Source organism: Ochotona curzoniae, unplaced genomic scaffold (assembly GCF_017591425.1).
Source record: "Ochotona curzoniae isolate NIBS_2020 unplaced genomic scaffold, NIBS_Ocur_1.0 contig_3255, whole genome shotgun sequence".
Taxonomy (NCBI): Eukaryota; Metazoa; Chordata; class Mammalia; order Lagomorpha; family Ochotonidae; genus Ochotona; species Ochotona curzoniae.
In genome coordinates, this window is record NW_024465777.1 from 1,270,142 (window position 1) to 1,290,377 (window position 20,236).

General features: G+C 44.5%; 1 protein-coding gene and 1 pseudogene across 3 annotated transcripts in view; one reads left to right on the top strand and one right to left on the bottom strand.

The window, feature by feature from the left end:
- Positions 1 to 20,236, top strand: part of ZBTB40 (zinc finger and BTB domain containing 40) — an 82,677-nt gene that overhangs the window by 38,700 nt on the left and 23,741 nt on the right. The window contains exons 2-5 of one of the 3 annotated variants that reach the window (XM_040979500.1): positions 4,654 to 5,408; positions 5,771 to 5,904; positions 15,764 to 15,953; positions 16,539 to 16,681. In XM_040979500.1, the coding sequence (XP_040835434.1) occupies positions 4,715 to 5,408; positions 5,771 to 5,904; positions 15,764 to 15,953; positions 16,539 to 16,681 (1,161 nt within the window). In that variant the 5' untranslated portion in view covers positions 4,654 to 4,714. Of the gene's footprint in view, positions 1 to 4,084; positions 5,409 to 5,770; positions 5,905 to 15,763; positions 15,954 to 16,538; positions 16,682 to 20,236 lie in introns of those variants that run through there. The other 2 variants (XM_040979501.1, XM_040979502.1) reach the window with 2 other exon arrangements.
- On the bottom strand, positions 18,456 to 18,842 carry LOC121156015 (annotated as a pseudogene).

Consider the following 20,236-nt stretch of genomic DNA (forward strand, 5'->3'; position numbering starts at 1 on the left):
GCCACAAGCAAGGGGCCGGATGGAAAGTAGAGCAGCCAGGATATGAACTGGTGCCCATATGGGATCCCAGTGCATGCAAGGCGAGGATTTAGCCCTGAGCCATCGTGTTGGACCTTCCTGTAGTAAGTCTTAAAATCACATCCTGTCAGCCCTCCAACTTTGTTCTTCAGTATTATCTTAGTTCTTTTGGGTATTTGACCTTATCATATACTGTAAAATCAGTTTGTTGATAGCCACAGAATTTACTGAGATTGTGTTGAATCTGTAAATCAAGTTGTGGAGAACTAGTGTCTTGGCAATATTTTCTATTCAAGAACATGGAATGTCTATTTGGCTCTTGGATTTATTTCATCAGAGTGTTTCAGTTTTTGTCATATAGATTTTTGGTCATATTTTGTCAGGTCTTACCTAACTATTTCAGGAGTGTTTTTAAACTTCATATTTGAGGGCCCGGCAGGGTGGCCTAGCAGCTAAAGTCCTCGTCTTGAACGCGCCGGGATCCCATATGGGCGCCGGTTCTAATCCCAGCAGCTCCCCTTCCCATCCAGCTCCCTGCTTGTGGCCTGGGAAAGCAGTGGAGGACGGCCCAAGGCTTTGGGACCCTGCACCCATGTGGGAGACCCGAAAGAAGTTCCTGGATCCTGGCTCCGGATCGGCATAGCATCGGCCGTTGCGGCTCACTTGGGGAGTGAGTCATTGGAGGGATGATCTTCCTCTCTGTCTCTCCTCCTCTCTGTATATCTGACTTTCCAATAAATAAATAAAATCTTAAAAAAAAAAAAAACAACTTCAGGTTTGATTTGTTCATTGCTAATATACAGGAAAGCAGTTGAATTTTGTGTATTAACTTTGTATTCTGTAACCTTGCTATAATTGCTTATTAATTCCAGGAGGAGGTTTTATTTTTGCTTCATTTTATTTAGGACAGTTTTCTCAGATTTCCCATGTAGACCATCATGTCATCTGCAAACAAAGATTTACATATCTCTTCCTACATTATGCACCTTTTATTTCCTATATGCTAGGACTTCCAGACAATATTGAAAAGCAGTTATGTGAAAAAATGTCCTTGCTGTGATCTTGGTCTCAGTGAGAAAACTGAATTTCTTGCTGTTAAGTATGCTGTCAGCTGTGGGTCTTTTTTTTTTTTTTTTTTTTTGATGATATTCTTTATCAAGTTGAGGAAGTTCCTTCTATTTTCTAATTTATAGAAAAGTCTTTAGCATGAATGGACATGAGATTTTTGTCAATGCTTTATTTCCAATAATGGTGTTTTGATTGCTAGAATTTTTTTTAAGTGGGTAAGACTATTATTTCCACATTGTTTTTGTCATGTATCTGGGGTAAATTAACTTCTTATTTTCTTTCTTTCTTTTAAGAATTATTTATTTCTTTTTTTGGAAAGTCAGATATAAAGACAGAAGGAGAGACACAAAGAAAGGTCTTCATATAATGGTTCAATCCCCAAGTGGCTACAATGGCCAGAGCTAAGCCAATCCGAAGCCAGGAGCCTCTTCTGGGTCTCCCATGCTAAGGCAAGGTACCAAGGCTTTGGGCCATCCTCGACTGCTTTCCCAGGCCTCAAACAGGAAGCTGGATGGGAAACAGGGCTGTTGGGACATGAACCAACGCTCAGATGGGATCCCAGCACATTCAAGGAGAAGACTTCAGCTACTAGGCTACTGTGCCATGCCCCATGACTTCTGTATAGATATGGATAAGCGATAGATTTCAAATGTGTATCTCGTTATAGGACTGTCCTGCTTTAAGCCCGTCAGCAACCTCAATGACTCCTCCCTCCCTTGGGCAAAATCCCTGCCCCTGAACTGATCTGTGCCCATTTCCTGTGACCACAATCCCTTGCTGCTCCAGATTTGTCTCTGGGACCTCGCTATAGCTGCTTTGTATTCTGGTTTCTCTGAACTCTGTGTAATCACATGTCCTAGAATCACACCCCTACACCCAAAGGATGCTTTCTCAATCTGTGGCCTCGAGCAGGCGTGCCTGTCCAGCATGGCTTTCTTTCCTAGCCTTTTTGCCTCACCTTTGCTGGTCCCTCTTTTCAGATGCAGGCCAGCTCTTGTGATCCTCCATGAAACTACTCTAACTTCTGGATTCTTCCATCCCCCAAACTGGGTTTCTGTGTGTGAATTTCTATCATTACTTTTCCCTCCAGTTATTCATCACATCAGCTAACCAATAGTACTCCTGTTGATTGTTGCAGAATATTAAGCACTGGGACACAGCACGTGAAAAAGTTCTTCTCAATGGAGGCTACATTTTATGACAGGAAATTGATAAAGTAAAGAACAAGTAAAATAGCATATGTCAGGGCCCAGCTTGGTAGCCTTGTGGCTGAAGTCCTCGCCTTGCATGCCCAGGATCCCTTAATAAATATTTTTAAAAATAGTGTGTGTCAGTTGGTGACTGGTGCTATAATTTAAAGAAACAGATTGGAAGTTGGGAGTGGGATGTTCTGAAGTTAGAGGGGAGGTTGCAGTTTAGAGACAATGATCAGGAAAGGCATTACTGACTGCAGCGTGGCCTTTGGACAGAGAGCTGGTGGGAGTGAGCGAGCCGGCCACACGCACTGGGGAAGGGAGGAATTCCAAAGAGCCCATGGAGCGTTGGGCATTTGGCGCAGTGATTCAGGCCCCTGTGTTCCGTACCCGAGTGCCCCAGTTCAGTCCTTGGCCCTGCTGTCTGACTCCAGCTTCCTGCAGTACGGATCCTAGGAGGCCACGGGAATGACTCAGGTTGTCGGGCTCCTAGCTTTGGTCCTCGAGCTGTTGTGAGCATTTGGGGATGAAAACCAGTAGCTAGGAACTTATATTTTCTCTTCCTCATTCCTTCACAAACAATTAAAAAAATTTTTTTATAAATGTATGTTCACACATGTATGTAATACAGAAAATCCAAATATAATGCATATTAATAAGCTGCCCCAAATCATAACTTGTTCATATCTAGCATTGAGCATGTCAAATTCTTTTTCTTCTCTCTTTATAAACTTTATTTTTGATACTTTTTACATGTTTGATTAGGGTGTGAAGGGTCAATGGCTAGAGGAAAGTGAGTGTGACCATTTTGAAATTCTCTTTTTTCCTTCCTGTACCTGGGGTGAGGGGAGAGTTAAGGCGAGAAGCCACACCTACCCTCCCAACCATCCCAGGGCCCTGATGTGGGGTCTGTTGCAAGGGCACTGCTCAAGTGGTTTTGATAGTTCCACAGTTCTGTATTGCTGCCAATCTTGCCCCTCCAATCACAAAGAAATAAAAAGTTTTTAAAGTGAGAAAATGCATGTTGTATGAAAGCTGCACTAATTTCAAAACATCTTTGCACCAAAATCAATTTTTATTTTTATTTTCTTTGAACTTTTTTAAGTACCCTCATATAAGAGGCAACACAGAGGTTGCAGTGAGCTTAGAATGTTATGAGGTCAACAGGGGAGGTGCTTGTCACGGAGTGGGCAGGGCCAGGCCAGCAAGATGGGGGTCTCGGGCTAAAGACAGCCAGAGCAGGAAGGACATGGTAGGCTGCGGTCAGAGCCTCGGCTAGTACTCTTAAGACCAGCTTTTATGCAAGTGACAAGATTTGGCGGTGTTCAGGATAGACTGCTGTGACTACCGGATGGAAGCTAGGGCAAGGTCCAGGAGTATCCCAGGGAAGGGCCGGAGCTAGGAGACCAGGGGGGGAGACTCGCGAGTGGATTTGGGTGACTTTTTTTTAGGTAGAGCCAATAGAATTAGAAAGGATTGGATTTAAGCTATGAGAAGAAAAAATGTCACAGGTGACCTCTGGATTTTTAGTCTGAACAGCTAAGACATAATTGTGAAGTGCAGAAAACAGTAGGAGAATTCAGGATGGATGTCTTACATTTCCGAAACCTATCGGTTTCCCAGTTGGAGGTGGTGTAGATAGATGGGGTTCAGAGGAGGGGGCCACGGAGTAGTCCCTGATGGCCTTCAGCACTGGGTAGTATTTTCTAAGTGATGGGATCAGATGAGGCAAATGACACGAGGTGGATGACTGAGTGGAGCACTATAAGCTGTAGAGGCCAAAGTCATTTAATTTTTTTAAAAAAAAAAGACACTGAGGAAATCTTGTGAAGGTGGGGCTGGTGAGCAAGGAGCACCCAGGCGTGGTGGCCGTTTCTGCGGTCAGTGCTGTGGCAGGCTGTGTGAGCTGAGGACATCAGTGTAAGTCTCTGTGTGTGCGTTTGTCTCCTCCCTTGGGCTGAGAGCTCCTGGGGGCCAGCACTGGTGTGTGGCGTGTGGCTGCCACCTTGCAGTCACTCTGCTTAATGGCTGTTGTCCCTCAGGTGCTTCCTCTTCTCCATGTGGACTTGAGTCTCATGAATAAGATGGAGAGGAAATAGTGATGGTTCCCAAGTCACTGGGGGACAAAGCACTGAACACGGTCCCTTCCCGGTAAACGTGGGATGATGACTTTAGGAGACTGGCACACCACCCCTCCCTTTTGAGCAACATTTGTTGAATGAAGGAGTGAATCGCCTTTGACTGCCTAGCATTTTTTTTACTTTAGGTAATGTTTACGTAGTTGATCAGGTTGGGAAGAGTCTAGGTTTCTGCCTAGGATTTTATTCAAAGTGTTCCTTGTGAAGTTGTAACATGGTGGTGTGACTTTCCGCAGGGCGGCTCCTCCCGTAAACTCTGGCTGAAGGGAAGGGAATTCTAGGGGCCAGGCCGACACCATGGAGCTCCCCAACTACAGCCGGCAGCTGCTGCAGCAGCTCTACACACTGTGCAAAGAGCAGCAGTTCTGTGACTGCACCATTTCCATTGGCGCCATCTACTTCAGGGCTCACAAGCTCGTCCTGGCGGCTGCCAGCCTCCTGTTCAAAACCCTGCTGGACAGCACAGATACCATCTCCATCGACGCGAGCGTGGTGAGCCCCGAGGAGTTTGCCCTCTTACTGGAGATGATGTACACTGGCAAACTGCCTGTGGGCAAGCACAACTTCTCCAAAATCATCTCGTTAGCCGACAGCCTGCAGATGTTTGATGTGGCCGTGAGTTGTAAAAATCTTCTGACCAGCCTTGTAAGCTGCTCTGTCCAGGGTCAGGTGGTGAGAGATGTCTCCCCATCAGCCTCTGAACCGTCCAGGAAGGAACCGGAGAAGCCTCAAGTAGAAGTTCCTTCCTCGGAAAGTGCTGCAGAAGCTCCTCCGCTGGAAGTTTCTGCCACTCCAATGGCCCCTGTGAAAGCTGAGTCAGAAGAAGCAGCACCAGCAGCTCCCCAGGGGACGAGCATGGACCCTGCCGGAGTCCAGGAGGTTGAGGGCGATGCTGGGACCCCGTCGGAGCCTCCTGCGACAGCCGAAGTTTGTTCCCCAACTCCTAGTGTACAGAGCTCCAGCGTAGAAGAGCGGGCAAGCACAGAACCAGGTAATGCTATTTTATTGTTCGTGAACTGCCAGTTACTAGACTCGATGAGCTTTGTTAATTTTTGTTTCATTGATGAATTTACCCAAGACTTCTGTTAGGTAGGAAATCAAGATCCAATGCAGTACCTTACCGAGGCATTCTTTAAAGTGTCTGTTTTCCACAGTTGAGGGGTGAAGGTGAACTACCTTGCACATAAGCACTATTGAAATGACTGCTGATTCTCCATTGTTTGAACCAGGCTGAGGAGGCCACAGAGCAGGAAGCTGGGAGAAGGGCTGTTGTATGTGGCCCAGGGGTCCGCAGACAGCTTCAGCATTCTACTTCGAGTACTGTGACTGATTTATTTTATTTTCTTCATTCAGAGTGTAAGAGGAAGCATTGTCAGCTGGATTTCCTTCTAGAAAATCAAAGTGTCTTCTCAGATGCACTCTTGGTTACTCAGGATGTTTTGAAAAAACTAGAAGAATGCTCAGAAATTAAAGGCCTGCAGAAGGAGGTAGGCACCTCGGAGATTTGTTTGGTTGCTGATCTTGTGTTCCTAGGATATTATTTTTAATTTGTGGGGCAGAAATAGGGAAGTGCACAACACGCCTAGACTAAAGGATGTTTTAAGCTTTACATTTTTGGCACCCCTAAAGGGCAGTCTTGCAAATGTAGAAGGCAGAATACTTGTAAAATGCAGTGCTAGGACACAAAGGTCCCCGAGCTGGAGCTCCAAAATCTGCAATGCTGTGAAAGCTGTGCCTTGCTCAGCGTCCTGTGGGCACCTTGCAGAGCCATTTGGGTTTGCATTTTCACATTGGTTTGCCCAAGCAGTAAAGCTTGTACAGATAGCCCAGGGTCTAGAAAACTTCAAAATTTGAAATTATGCTATTCCTAGGCATTCCAGATAAGGATTATTCAACTCATGCAAATCCCAGTTTATAACTAGTTTTGATCTAGGATTCTTGTCTGATCATACCATTGTTTCATGATTAGTCAAGAATAACAAAAGGCAGAAAATAGTCATGGCTAACTCCAAGCAGAGTTCTAAACTGTAAAAGCAAAACAGCAGATATTCAAAACATGTACCAGAAGGATTTTGTATAAACATAACAATAAATTACATCCCATGTCTAGGAATATCATTGCCATTTTGGGGACATAAAAATGAGAATGTTTATTACTCTTAACTCTGCTGAGCTTGGTATATATTTCATCCCATTTGATCTTCACAAAATCATTGAAGTGGTACTATTTTTTAGTCCTGTTTTATGAATGAGAGAACAATCTCAAAGAAGTGATTTAGCAGCAGGCATTTAGTCCAGTGGTTAAGACCCCTTATCCCACATTAGAGTCCCCAGATTTAATTCCCAGTTTCTAATCCCAACTTCTTGTTAATGTGTGCCCTGGGAGGCAGTGGTGAGGGCTCAAGTAATTGGATTCCAGCCATCCACAGGGAAGACCCAGATGGCATTCCTGGCTTCAGCCCCTGCTCACCCCTGGCTTTGCGGGAATTTAGACAAGTGAACCAGCAAATGTGTGCCCTCTCTTTATGTCTGTTGTCTCTATCTTCTTGCCTCTCAAAAAAAGAAAAAAAAAAAAAACCATGATGAGATTTGGCAGTTAACGCGGACTGATCTCCTAAGACTCAGAATCAGAATTCAAATCTAAGCATCTGCCTTGAGAGCTGTCCCCTTCCACTAAGTTGTTCTGCATAGTGACAGGGCAGAAATGGTCCTTGGGGCAGAAAGGCTTAGGATAGGTCCACCTGACAAAACTGCCACATGGTTATCATGCTGTGTTCTTGGCTGACCTTTCAGTTTTCAGTGACTTGTTGAGACACAGCTTATCTCCTTACTACCTGGTTCCTCACTCTTAACCCTGCAAGCTCTGCCTCCACAGCCACTTTCGGCTGCACTGATTCTCCTCTCTGCCAGCTTTGCTCCCTTTTGACAAGCTGCAACACAGTGAGGGGCTCTGTTCAGCAGGCCTGCTCATCTCGTGGGGGTGGGTGGTATGGCAGGGTCTTCTCCTGTTGTGATAACTGTATTAGTTACTATTAATCCAAGCCATAATTTTATGTTTAAGTGTTTTCTTGATGTATAGCAAGTTGTTTTACTTAAAAAAAAAAAAAATTCAAGGTCTTGAGGCAGGTATTGTAGCACAACAGATTAAGCCACCAATTGAGACAACCATATATCATGTCAGAGGGCTGATTCAAGTCCCAACTGTTCTGTTTCCTGTCCAGCGTAAGTGCTTCAGTTCCTGGCTCCTGCCTTCGGCCTGGCCCCGTCCCTGCTACTGTAGCACTGATGGAGAGAATCAGCAGATGAAAGACATATTCTCTTTTCTCTCTCTCCTCTCTCTCTCTCTCTCTCTCACACACACACATACACTTTCTCTGTCTGTCACTCTACCTCTCAAATAAATCTTTTTTTAAAATGAAAAGCAAATTCAAGATCTAGTGTTTCTTTTCACCATATTAGTCAGCAGTTTCCTAGAAGTTGTTTTCTTGGGCAAGAATTTAACAAGCCTGACCCTGATGACCTTTGGGAGGTTTCAATTCATAAATCCTTACTGTCCTTTATGCCTGCTATGCTGAAGGATGTAACAATTTTACATATATATATATATTGCACCTGCTTGTCCTTTTAACTGTTCAGTCCATCATTTTTGTCTTTTGCTGTTGCCATACCTCTGCATTTTCTCTTTTCCTTTGGCTGCAGAGGAGCAGTGTTATCCCGTAGATCAGCAAAATCAAATTATCATCATCTCTTCTACACTCACTCAAACTGTGTCTCTCATATTTTTTTTAAACACTGGTACCTAGAAGTGCCTGACATATAGCTGGCACTCAAAAAATGTCTGTCACACATGGGCTCATTCAATATTTCTTTCCTTTTGCCGTAGCTCTTGTTCTAATCTTCTGATGGCAATAACATTAATAGTACTTTCAAAGACCAGTGATTCACTGTTGGTAATCATTATAGGCTTACACTGTTTCTTCCTCCGTTTCAGAGGTCAGAATAAGAGCCCTACAGACCACTTGGTGGCTGTGTTTAAAATTGATTCTGTCAGAGTCCATAATAAATCTTTCAACTCTGGAAAGAAAAAAGGAAAAGATGCTTTAAGGACATGAGGTGAAATTAAATATGGAGTTGGGGAAATGCCACTCTGCACTCAGGCAGTCCACTTCTCTCGTATACTTTCTTTGAGACAGCTTCATAGCAATGTGCTTGCCTTGTAAGACTTGGGGCTGCCGTGAAGCAAGGCCTGCAAGGCCTGAGAAGTTGTGAAATACACCCTGAAACCACCTGCACAGTCCAGATGGGAGACGTGTGCCTCACCCCCAAGAGCTTCGTCATGCCCTTTAGTAACACGTCCTTTCTTCCAATTTCCACCTAACCATTCTCCCACTGATCTTTATGTCGGTGTGGACTATGCTAGTTTATATTTTCTAGAATTTTACATAGATGTGGTCATATCTTATATCTTTTTTGTCTGGCTTCTCTAATTCAACATAATCACTTTGCAATCCATCCATGCTGTTGTGTGTTCTTCCATGTCTTGTTATTGCTGGGTAGTGTTCCACTGTGTAGACTACAGCTTCTTTACTGAGTGGCTACCATTTACTGGTGTTGTAACCTTGAGCAACTTAGTCTTTACAGACCTGACTTCAAAATCTATTAAGCGGGCTGTTACTACCTACATCTCAGAATCATTGTGAATTAATTTTTATTTATGGACCTGCATGATGGCATAGCAAGTTAAGCTGTGACTTGCATACTGGCATCCCTAATCAGAGCACCAAGTCAAGTCCTAGCTGCTCTGTATCCAGCCTCAGTCCCTTCTAATGTACCTGGGAAAGCAGTTGAAGATGGCGCCAGTGTTTGGAACCTCTGCTGCTCACCTGGTTCCTGGCTTTGGTCTGGACTAGCATTAGCCCTCAGGGCCAGTTGGGGAGTGAACCAGCAGATGGAAGACTTCTATGTCTCTCCATCTCTATCATGTGCCTTTAAATAAATAAATCTTTATTTTAAAAAAGTTTATATACAGAGCACTCACAGTAAAATGCCAGTTACACAGTAGGAGTTCAGTAAGTAGCAGCTACTCTACTTCTGGACCTAATAGACCTCAAAATGCTCCCTTTCCCCTAAAGCCTTGTGACATCCTGAAGGTGCACTTCAGATAGGTACCGCTGTCCACCTGGCCGAAGCTCTGCGGACTGCAGGGTAGTGACTGGTACAACACGCAGTGAGTCTGTAACACAGTGGTGCAACGATGTAAGAGTTACCTAGTGTGTGGGTTAAATGTGCTTCCATGGCCTCCTTTTCATACTCCAGTCCTTACCTCATGGTAGAGTTTGGGAATCTAAATCTTTAACAGATTCCCCTGGGTTGCTGTTGTGGTATTTGCAGACCACGTTTTGAGAAGCACTGTTGGAGAGCACAGTGGCTTAATAGGAACTCTGGGTGTATGTCTACTGTACCTCTTCATGTTGTGGGAAGCCACGGAATATACATTTTCCCCGCATATTGCTTACCCTCGACTTGCCAGATATTTCCTGAGCAACTGCTTTGCACCAGGAAAATAAATTTAAGACTCAGACTCTGTCCTTATAATGCCTTATTGGCCAGGAAGTCCTGCCTCACTTAACAATTATTTTAGGGGATGTTTACACAGTAGCTATCAAAGTAATGAGAGCGTTAAGGACTTTGCACTTGGGATGACCTAATTCTAGGTTTCAGTACGATTTTAAAGGTTGTTCCGAGCTTTTTGTTTTGCTGTTTTCCATGGTTGACTCCCAGAGAGCTTTGAATGATTTTGTTGTTGGTAGTGGCAGTATGTTGTTGTTATGAGGGTCATTAGCAGAACATAACTTGTGATTCATTAAAGACAACCTCCCAGGGCGTATATCATTTTGAAGCTTGTGAAGGCTCGAAGTGATGAGGGACTATGGCTGAGGTGGACCAAACAACTGGTTTCTTTTCTGAAAAATATGCTGGGGCAAGGTGGTGGTGGCCAGGCTTGAGTTTAGGAAGGGTGTCATGAACTAGTGTCGTGATTATTCTATTTTCTGAGCTGAATGATGAAAGGTGGCAAAGCCATTTCCTTGCGGTGTTTGCGGCAGCCTGCAAAGAGGCTGAGCTGCTTGGGGATCACCAGCCCAAAGCCAGCGCTGGTGAGGGAGAGGGCTCCCGGGGGCCCGAGGGGAGATGCCTTCTGTCTTGCCCTGCCCGTGAGGAAGAGCAAACACTGACCGCAGAGGCTTTTTGTCTAAGCCAAGTAAAAAATGATGTAAAGCCAGTCTCGGACTCTTCTTCAGCTTTTGTGCTGGATGTTTCAATTGTCTTTCTTCTGTATTCCTAGCCATGTCCCTGCTTTTAATGAATTGTATATAAAGCAAAGTGGATCTTGGACTAGGATAAAGAGATAACTTTTGCTACTATTGATTTCTGTGCTGTTGGATTCACTTTTTACCTAAAGTTCTAGAAAGACTCCCAGAGCTGAAGACCTAGTGGTATTTTTTTCTCCTTCAACTTCATTTCCAAAGCAAACTGGTGTCTTCTAAGTAATCTGGTATTTTCAACCTTGTTACTGCTTTGAATGTTTGTCAAGTATTACAGGCCTGTGTTTTAAGGGCCATGTTCACCGGCAGTGTTGAGTAACCTTCCTCGGAGTGAATTAATGGAACTCATTGTACAAGTCTGTTAGGGGTGAAAATGAGTTATGGTTTTTCCCATCCTCCTTTATGACAGTTATTAAGTATGAAGATACACAGCCATAGGTAGAAGGACCAGTGTTTTATGGCCAAGGGATTCCATTCAATTAGATAAACAATTGTTAGGTACCAACTCTGTCCCAATCTCCATAACTAATCCTTGACACTAAGAACAATGATACAGATTACCTAGATAATTCCCCGTATTCAAAGCCATGTTGATTCTAGGAAGTACAAAAGAATACAGCCTAAAGGGATTTGATTCCACTCCACATCCGAGAGCTAGGAGTGGGTGAAAGAGGTTTCAGGTCTGGGGTGCGCAGTGTGCACTGTTTATCAGACTACGCTACACTGGCCCTGTTACCTTAGGCAAGTCACTTCACCCCTGTGATACTCAGCTGAACAGTAGTGTGTAATACTTTATAAACGCCTCCTAGAAGCAGGAGGTGGAGGAAAGCAGATGGTTTGACTGCAGTGTCTGGGGTGGAACTGAGTAACCATAGTGGGATGCCTGAGCCAACAGAACATACTTAAACAGCTCCCAGGGTGGCAAATTCAAGTAAAAGACTAGAGTTAGAGGAAAGATTAAGTGGTTTTTTTCTAAGTCATATATCTATATTTAAATATTCTTACCCATATAATTACTCATAAATACTTTATGTGACCATGCATTAACTTGAATTTATGAAAGTACCTTTAAACCCAGAGAATCAAAGGATTTTGAAATGTATGGTTAAAGAACTTAGCCTGTTTGGCAGAACTCCATTTTGGTTCAGCTCCTGCAGTTCTGGTGCAGGTTCAAGCATGATGCCCTTCTGTTTAGGCAAAGATACTGTTTCACAAAAGAGCTTACTCCATTATGGTTCCCAGTTGGAGGGGAGAGGGGGGGACAGTAAATGAATATAACTCTAACACTGGTTCTGATGTGGGTCCCCAGAAGGTTCTAGAAGGAAGAGTGGTGAACAGAGCTGTACAGGCAGCTGACTGCTCCTTCCTGGCCCTTTCATCAGCCCACCCTTGCTTCTCTTCCCAGATGGTCACCCTCACGTCACTGCTGTGCAGTGAAGTTAACAAATGTTTTAATTTCACTGCTGAGTAGTTCCACAGAAGGGATAATAAGAAGCACATCAGATGCCACCATTGATGAAAGCAGCTCTTCCCCACTGGCTCAAATAATAATGCCAGACAAATTGGATATGGAGAGAGGTGGGCTTAGGATACTCTGAGAACTTCAAGTAAAAAAAAAAAAAAAAAAAAAAAAAAAAAACAGGCTAGGATGGGCTGAGATAGCTACATGCTGTAACTGTCCAGGTGTGCAAGTGGGTGCGACAAAGGGAAGGGGAAACAGAGAAACACGTTTGCCTTAGCCAGCAGTAGTTGTGAATGGGTTTGCGTTAGTGGTCTGTTATCGTGGGATGAATTATTCTGAAAATTAGAGGCTTAACACAGTACCTTTATTACCCCAGGGGTTCTGCAAGTCAGGATAAAACTGACCTAGAGCCCCTCCCAGGGGTGCTCTCCAGGAAGGCAGCAGCCCTCGCGAGACTTGTCCTTGTTCACGCCAATGGCTGCTGTCTGGAGACACACTTCTCTGCCATGGGGGCCTCTCTCAGCCAGCTGCTTGCTTTGCCAAGAAACAGACAGAGACAGAAGAACACCTGCACAGAGAACATGCACGACAGGAGTCATGGTCACCTAACTTCAAAAGTGGCATCCTTGGGTTGGTGTGTTACAGTGGCTTAAGTCACTGCCTGTGATGCTGGCATCCTGCTTCGGGGCCATTTCAAGTTCCTGCTGCTCTACTTCCAATCCAACTCCCTGTTAATGTACCTGGGAAAGAACAAAAGACAGCCCAGGTACTTGAGCCCCTGTCACCTATGCAGGACACCCACTGGAGTTTCAGGCTCTTGGCTCCAGCCTGGCCCAGCTCCAGCATTGTAGCCATTTGGGGAATAAATTAACAGATGAAAGATCTCTCTATGACTATCCTCTTTCTCTATGGCCGTTTCAAATAGATAAAATAAATATTTTAAAAATAAAGTGACATCCTGTTATTCTTGCCGTTCTGAGGCACCAGGAGTCATCTTGGAGGCTGCTGTCTTGGCTCTTCACAGTGGCAATGAAGAGCTGTTATAAGGAAATAATGGGTCAGCTGATAAAAGCATGAAAAGGTTAATAATCTGATTAAAAGAAGAGAAGCATTTAAATGATATCTTTGGGGCTGGCATTGTTGTATAGAGGGTATGGTGGTATACTGGGATGGCCATTTTGGCCAGCTGCAGAGTGGAGCTGCAGATGGAAGATGACTCTTGTCTTTCCCTCTAACTCTGACTTTCAAACAAATTGTCTAAAATACGTGTGTGTGTGTGTGTGTGTGTGTGTGTGTGTGTGTGTGTGTGTGTGTGTGTTTTGTTGTATTTGTTTAGATTTGGGGGGGGGGCAGATTTACAGAGAGGAGAGACAGAAAGATTTTCCATCCTCTGATTTATTGCCCAAATGGCTGCAACAGCCAGAGTTGAACCAATCCAAAGCCAGAAGCTTCTTCCAGGTCTCCCACATGGGATGGTCCCAGGGCTTTGGACCATCCTCTACTGCTTTCCCAGGCCACAAGCAAGGAGCTAGATGGGAAGTGGAGCAGCTAGAACACGAACCAGCACCCATATGGGATCCCAGTACATTCAAGGTAAAGATCTAGACACTGAGCTATCATGCCAGCTCTTCCTTTCTTCCTTAAAGTTCATAGAAGTTACTCCAATGAAATCTCTTTTTCTTAAGATTTACTTTTGTTTTTTGAAAGGCACAGTTACAGGTTGAGAGACAGAGAATCTTCCATCTGCTGGTTAACTTCCCAAAGGCCTCAACAGCTAGGGTTAGACCAGGTCAAAGCCAGAAGCTTTGGATCTCCCACATAAGTGCGAGGACCCCAAACAGTTGGGTTGCCATCCTCCATTGCTTTGTAAGTCACCATTAACAAGGAGTGGGATCCAAAGTGAAGCATCTAGGACTCAAACTGGCACTCACATGGATGCCAACATTGCAGGCAGCAGCATAAGTCACTACACCATAGTGTCAGCCCCAACAATGAAATCTGGACTGTTTATCCAAGTTAATTTTCGGAGCTGACCACAATACATGAGAAACTATTGTTTATGCATTTATCCAAAAAGGACAGAGATCGGTCCTCCATTCACTGGTTCACACTCCGAATTCTCTGGACAACAAGAGTTGGGTGAGAACAAGGCCAGGAGCCAGGAACTCCATCGGGATCTCCCATGGGGCTGCCTCCATTCACATAAGACCAAAGAAGAGAATGCTGATTGGAATTTATTTTGCCACTGGGCTTGTTGATATTGTAGTACCAGTTCTAGACATGTCCACATGAGGAGTTTAGTTTTCTTTGTGACCCTAAGCCCAAGGCACAGCTTATAGGAACAGACTGGCTCCAGACTCAAGTGGAGATGGAGGCTGGCATTCGTTTTGAGGATTAGCTGCATAAAGGCTAAAGTTACAGCTAGGTGAGTAAGAGGTTATTAAGAATAACAAAAGGAGAAAAATATCAAGGAGAGAGATGACTCTCGGGTACTGCTGTAGTTATGAATCTGGAAGAATCAGTGAGGATAGCTGGAAAGGAATGACCTTATCCAAAAAGCCAGTGAGGTCACAGAACTGTGATAGAGACTGTAGGAATGCCACATGCCACAGGAGGGTTAAGGCACGAAGCCAGACACAAGGCTTGCTGTGTAGACAGTGTGCTTAGAGGAAGCGACTTGGAAGCCTCTCAGAAAGTAGTAAGGCCCATGTCTTTCTTTTTTTTTTTCTTTTTTTTTTTTTTAAGATTTATTTTTATTATTTTTTTCATTGGAAAGGCGGATATACAGAGAGGAGATACAGAGAGGAAGATCTTCCATCCGATGATTCACTCCCCAAGTGAGCCGCAACGGGTCGATACTATGCCGATCCGAAGCCAGGAGCCTCTTCCGGGTCTCCCACGCGGGTGCAGGGTCCCAAAGCTTTGGGCCGTCCTCAACTGCCTTCCCAGGCCACAGGCAGGGAGCTGGAAGGGAAGCGGGGCTGCCGGGATTAGAACCGGCGCCCATATGGGATCCCGGGCGTGCAAGGCGAGGACTTAACCACTTGCGCCACCGCGCCGGGCCCAAGCCCATGTCTTTCTAAATTGTCATTTAGATTGTAAATGATTTAGAGTGTTCTTTTTTTTTTTTTTCTAAATTGTGAGGTTTTAATTGCATTCTCCGGTAATAAAATGACAGCTTACCAAATTTGAAATTCAGATATCCTTGTCCAAAGAAATACTCAAAATGTCTTAAGATCCAGAAAGGTATAATTAGGTAAGACATGCATTAAATCTGTTAAAAAAAAAAATTCACAGAACATGTAACAGCAGGCTGAGCATGCAGAGCTCTGGATCACACAACCCATGTCTTCAAGATGTCCAGTGGGAGGGGAGAGAAGCAGGTCATCAGCTCATGGGGGCCGAGGAGACCCCCAAGCAAGGCAAGGGCCTGGAGTCGGAGAGCGCCGAGGGCAGAGCAGGGCCGGTGCAGCCAGTGGAGGGAGGGAGGGTTCCGCTGCGGTGGTTGCTGAGGGCAGGTCCTAGGCCTGCCTAATCTCTCTGGGTCCTTTTGTCCCACAGACCTTAATGGAATGTCTTAAGGGTGAAGGGCACTCAGCATTTCAGAGAATCCTGAGTAAAGTAAGAGAAGAGAGCCTGGATGTTTCCACGGTTACGTCCCTGCTGAGGCTGTACCAGGATTCTAATCCTGCAGTCAAGACAGCACTGTTACACAGAAAGCCCAAAGATGCAGGACCAGGACAACCAAGAGGTAGGAGGAACTCTGCCCACCACGTGACCGAGCTACCATTGGGAAAGATGCCAAACTTCATTCCTTCTAATGGTGTCTACCTTCATCACACACATTCTATGTGTTGTTCCAGAACCTGCATGTTAAATGCGTACAAACTTGAATGTGAGTCTTCATTTATAGCCCCTAGTTAACTAGTCTTATACCTTGAAATTGGAGAGTACCAACAGTGTTCTGTCTTTCAGAAGCCACAGATCCAAACCCGTAAGCCGGGTGCCCACAGTGAGCCGGTTCACTGACAGCACTTAAAGGCTGCTGCTTCTCTCATTTGGGTTAGGTACAAAGCACTGGCCTTGCCAACCAAAAGTTAACCTCTGGCTGGCTCTGCAGCTTTGTGCTTCGACAGATAAATGAAACACTTTTTCTTTCATAGAGTTTAAACAGAATAATAAAGTGTTTTCCTCTCTGAAAGCAGTTCTGCATTCGGGTGCTCAGAATAAGCTGAGAGCCACTTTACTATTCTGTTAGATCTCTTGACAAACCTTGCTGTCATTTTCTTCAAATTGACTAGCTGCTCTTGTGTGTCTCTAATTCTTTCTCCCCCAGGGAGCACCGAGCAGGGAAAGACCTTGTCTGTCCTGTTACTGGAACAGAAAGAGGGGCTGACACAGTGTGTGACACAGCTGAGGCCCATTGTGGAGTTCCTGCAAACAGCCGAGGAAGGATTCCTGCCCAGCACTGAGAGAAGGGTAACTCCAGCTCCCCATTTCCTGTAGCACTCCAGCAGATAAACAAGCCAGTACCTCTCGGGTGGCACAGTGCACTTGTTAACTTAGTTGTGTTTGTGCCTGGTACATAGGCAGCACCTTGGGATCCAAATTCTCATTCCACACCCCTTGATGTCCCTTGCAGCGTCCTTCTGGGTAAGTGCTTGGGTGATGTTCCTGCTCAGACTCAAGGAATTCTTACTACAAGAGTTAAAATGTTGAGGCACGTTTTCTATTGCAATGTCACTCTTCCTTTTTTACAGAAACAGTGCGCTATTCATATATAAAAAACTTGGGAAACAAGCAAACAAGAAAAATTCAAATATCACTCTTTGGAGGTGATCGCTGCTGTCATTTGAAGCACATATCCCCACGTGCCCTTGTTTGACTCAGCCTGGGTTGGGGTTATACAGAACATATGGCTTTCTAATTTGTATTTAATGTGCCTATTTCAATATGTATAATATGGGCTGAGGTAGGTATATTATGTTTTAGTGGACATACCACAATTCCATAACTCCTTATCACTAGGTATGTGTCTCTATCATGCACAGAACATCTTTGCAAACACATCTTTGCATGCATGCTTCTCAACTTAGTTCCTTAGAATGAGTTCTAGGAAGTGGTCTTTGGACTAGGGAGGATAATATTTCCCACTGTTGGATACGTACCGCCAGAGTGTCCTTCAGGAAGGTTGGACCGATTTGCTCTCCCACCAGCTAGCTACTAAAATCCTCATAAAACTGCTGGCATGAGTTCTCAAGGCAGCTAGATAACTGTATTTGTTGGTGTTATTGATTTCAACTTTGTGCTAAAAATATTTTTATATCTGGAAGGAAAGAATAGGGATAGAAAACTGTTGTGGCATCAGTTCTTAAAACTATAGGAAGTGGCTTAAATGTTTAGTACAGTCTAGAAACCCCCAGTATAATGGCTTAAGCATTGGAGCCATTGACTACTGCATCACAAGTGACTGCTTTTCTCTGCTATTATACAGCTCGTATGAATGGAAATAACTTTTAATCTAAAAGCTGTTTTTTTTCAAATCATGTTGTACAACGTCTAACTTACTTGGAGGTCTTAGAAAAAAATTATATGTATGCATATATATATATAAGGTTAATCTACAGATTGTCATCTCAGGCACTCAGTTTAAATAAGTTACTTGTAACTCAGAGTATGTGATACTCGTTTGGTGAGTTCATTCAATTACTCATTCAAACCTCCTTATTAGCTAAATTGAACGTGTCCTTTGAACTGTTCCATTATCTTGGTGAAATGGCATTTACAGATAGAGCCTGAACTCAGCCTTGTTTCCCGCAGCAGCACAGACCACACTGTCATTTTCTTCTGTCACTTTCAGTTTGCTTCACAGAAAAAAACGCTGAAGCAGAAGAACTTAAGTTAGTTACAAACCACAAAAGCACTTCTAAAGATTGGAGACCCACCAGAGCTTCATTAAGCTGTTCTTTCTCGTGAAAATTGAAGCACACTAATAAAATGGGAGTGTAGAGGTGAATATTGATTGAATGGTCTGAGTATTTTACATCATCTAGAACATGTAAACAGACTATTTAGAACTTTCTTCTGTTATGAAATTATGCTAATTAAGATGTCATGACCCTTATACGTAAATACTTCGGGTTCTTTTTGTAAGAAACCGTAAATAGAAGTGGTTTTTTTGTTTTTGTGTTTTTGTTTTTGTATTTTTTAGTTCTCAACGCTTTACTTAAACACAAAATGTGCGCCCAGTTGGCTATTCGTTTTCTTCGCTGCGCAGCCTGACATTGGGGTTGGTGACTCGGATGGCCAGCTGGCTGCCCTTTCCCCGACAGCTTTGTGGTTCTTGGAGGTGACATAGTGAACAGTCTGCACATGAGCAGCACCTTCAGCCCCTTGCTGTTGTGACCAGGAGCTTGCGGAAGCCGCTGGGCAGCATGTGCTTGGTCTTCTTTCTGTTCCCGTAGCTGATGCTGGGCAGCAGGATCTGGCCCTTGAACCTGCGCTGCACCCTGTTGTCAGTGTCCCAGGGCTCCCGCCAGTTCCACTTGATCTTGACATAAAGGTCACACTGGTGCCAGTTGAATTTCTTGGTCCTCTTTTTGACAATCTTGGGTTTCACCAGGGCTCTGAGGGCAGCCATGATGCTGGGGAGAAGGCTGCTCAAATAGAAGTGTTTTTACATCAGGACTGGAAACAGACATCAAAGTAGGAATTACTAGATTATGTTTGTTGTGGACCGTGTGCCAAGCATTTTGTTAAGGACATTTTTGTTTATTTTTACTTTATCTGAAAGACAGATAATGAGAAATCTTCCATCTGGTAGTTCACTCTCCAAATGCCTATAAAAGCCAAGAACTAACGAGGCCAGAGCATGCAGCTTAGTTCAGGTCTCCCATATGACAGCAGGACCCAGCTGCTGCTGAATTGTGAGTTAGGAGGAAGCTGGATTGAAAGTGGAGGAGTCAGGACTAGAACCAGGCACTCAGAGTATGGGAGGTGGGCAGCCCACATGGTGACTTAATTGCTGAATCAAATGCCAGCTCAGAATCTTTTATTATTAGGGGTTTGTTTGTTCAAGGTTTCATGTATTTATTTGAAAGGTAAAATTTTAGGGCCCGGCGCGGTGGCGCAAGTGGTTAAAGGTCCTCGCCTAGCACGCCCGGGATCCCATATGGGCGCCGGTTCTAATCCCGGCAGCCCCGCTTCCCTTCCAGCTCCCTGCCTGTGGCCTGGGAAGGCAGTCGAGGACGGCCCAAAGGCTTTGGGAACCTGCACCCGTGTGGGAGACCCAGAAGAGGCTCCTGGCTTCGGATCGGCATAGTATCGGCCCGTTGCGCTCACTTGGGGAGTGAATCATCGGACGGAAGATCTTCCTCTCTGTCTCTCCTCTCTCTGTATATCCGCCTTTCCAATGAAAAAATAATAAAAATAAATCTTAAAAAAAAAAAAAGATAAAGAATTGCAACTGCAGCATGAAAATTGCATACAGCTGCTTTAAAAAAAAAAAAAAAAAAAAAAAGGTAAAATTTTAGAGAGAGACTGAGAGAAAGAAAAGTCCTTCACCCACTGGTTTACTGCCCAGATGGCTGCAGTGGCTGGGGCTGGGGCTGTGATACTGAAGCCGGGAGTGAGACACTCCATGCAGGTCTCGTATGGGTGCCAGGGCCCTGATTGCCTGGCATCTTCCGCTGCTTTCCCAGGTGCCCTGAGTCACAAGTATTGTTTTCACTCTAAGCGTGAGGGGACAGAAGCTCAAGGAAGTCTAGTTACTCACCCAAAGACGACTGTTTAGGGCCTTAGGCTTCTAATCTCTGCAGTCGCTTAACCACCACAGGTGCTCCTCATAGTATGTCAGGTCACGTATGTCCACTGTGTTACACTTGCCTCTGCGGACAGCAGCTGCGTTTTACAGAGCCCTCGTAACAACTGTGCAAGAGTTGGTATTAGTATTTCTTTTGTAAATGAGCAAAACAAGGCTGAAAGAATTAAAGAGCCTGCCCAAGATCATACAAGCAATAAATAATACAACTAGAG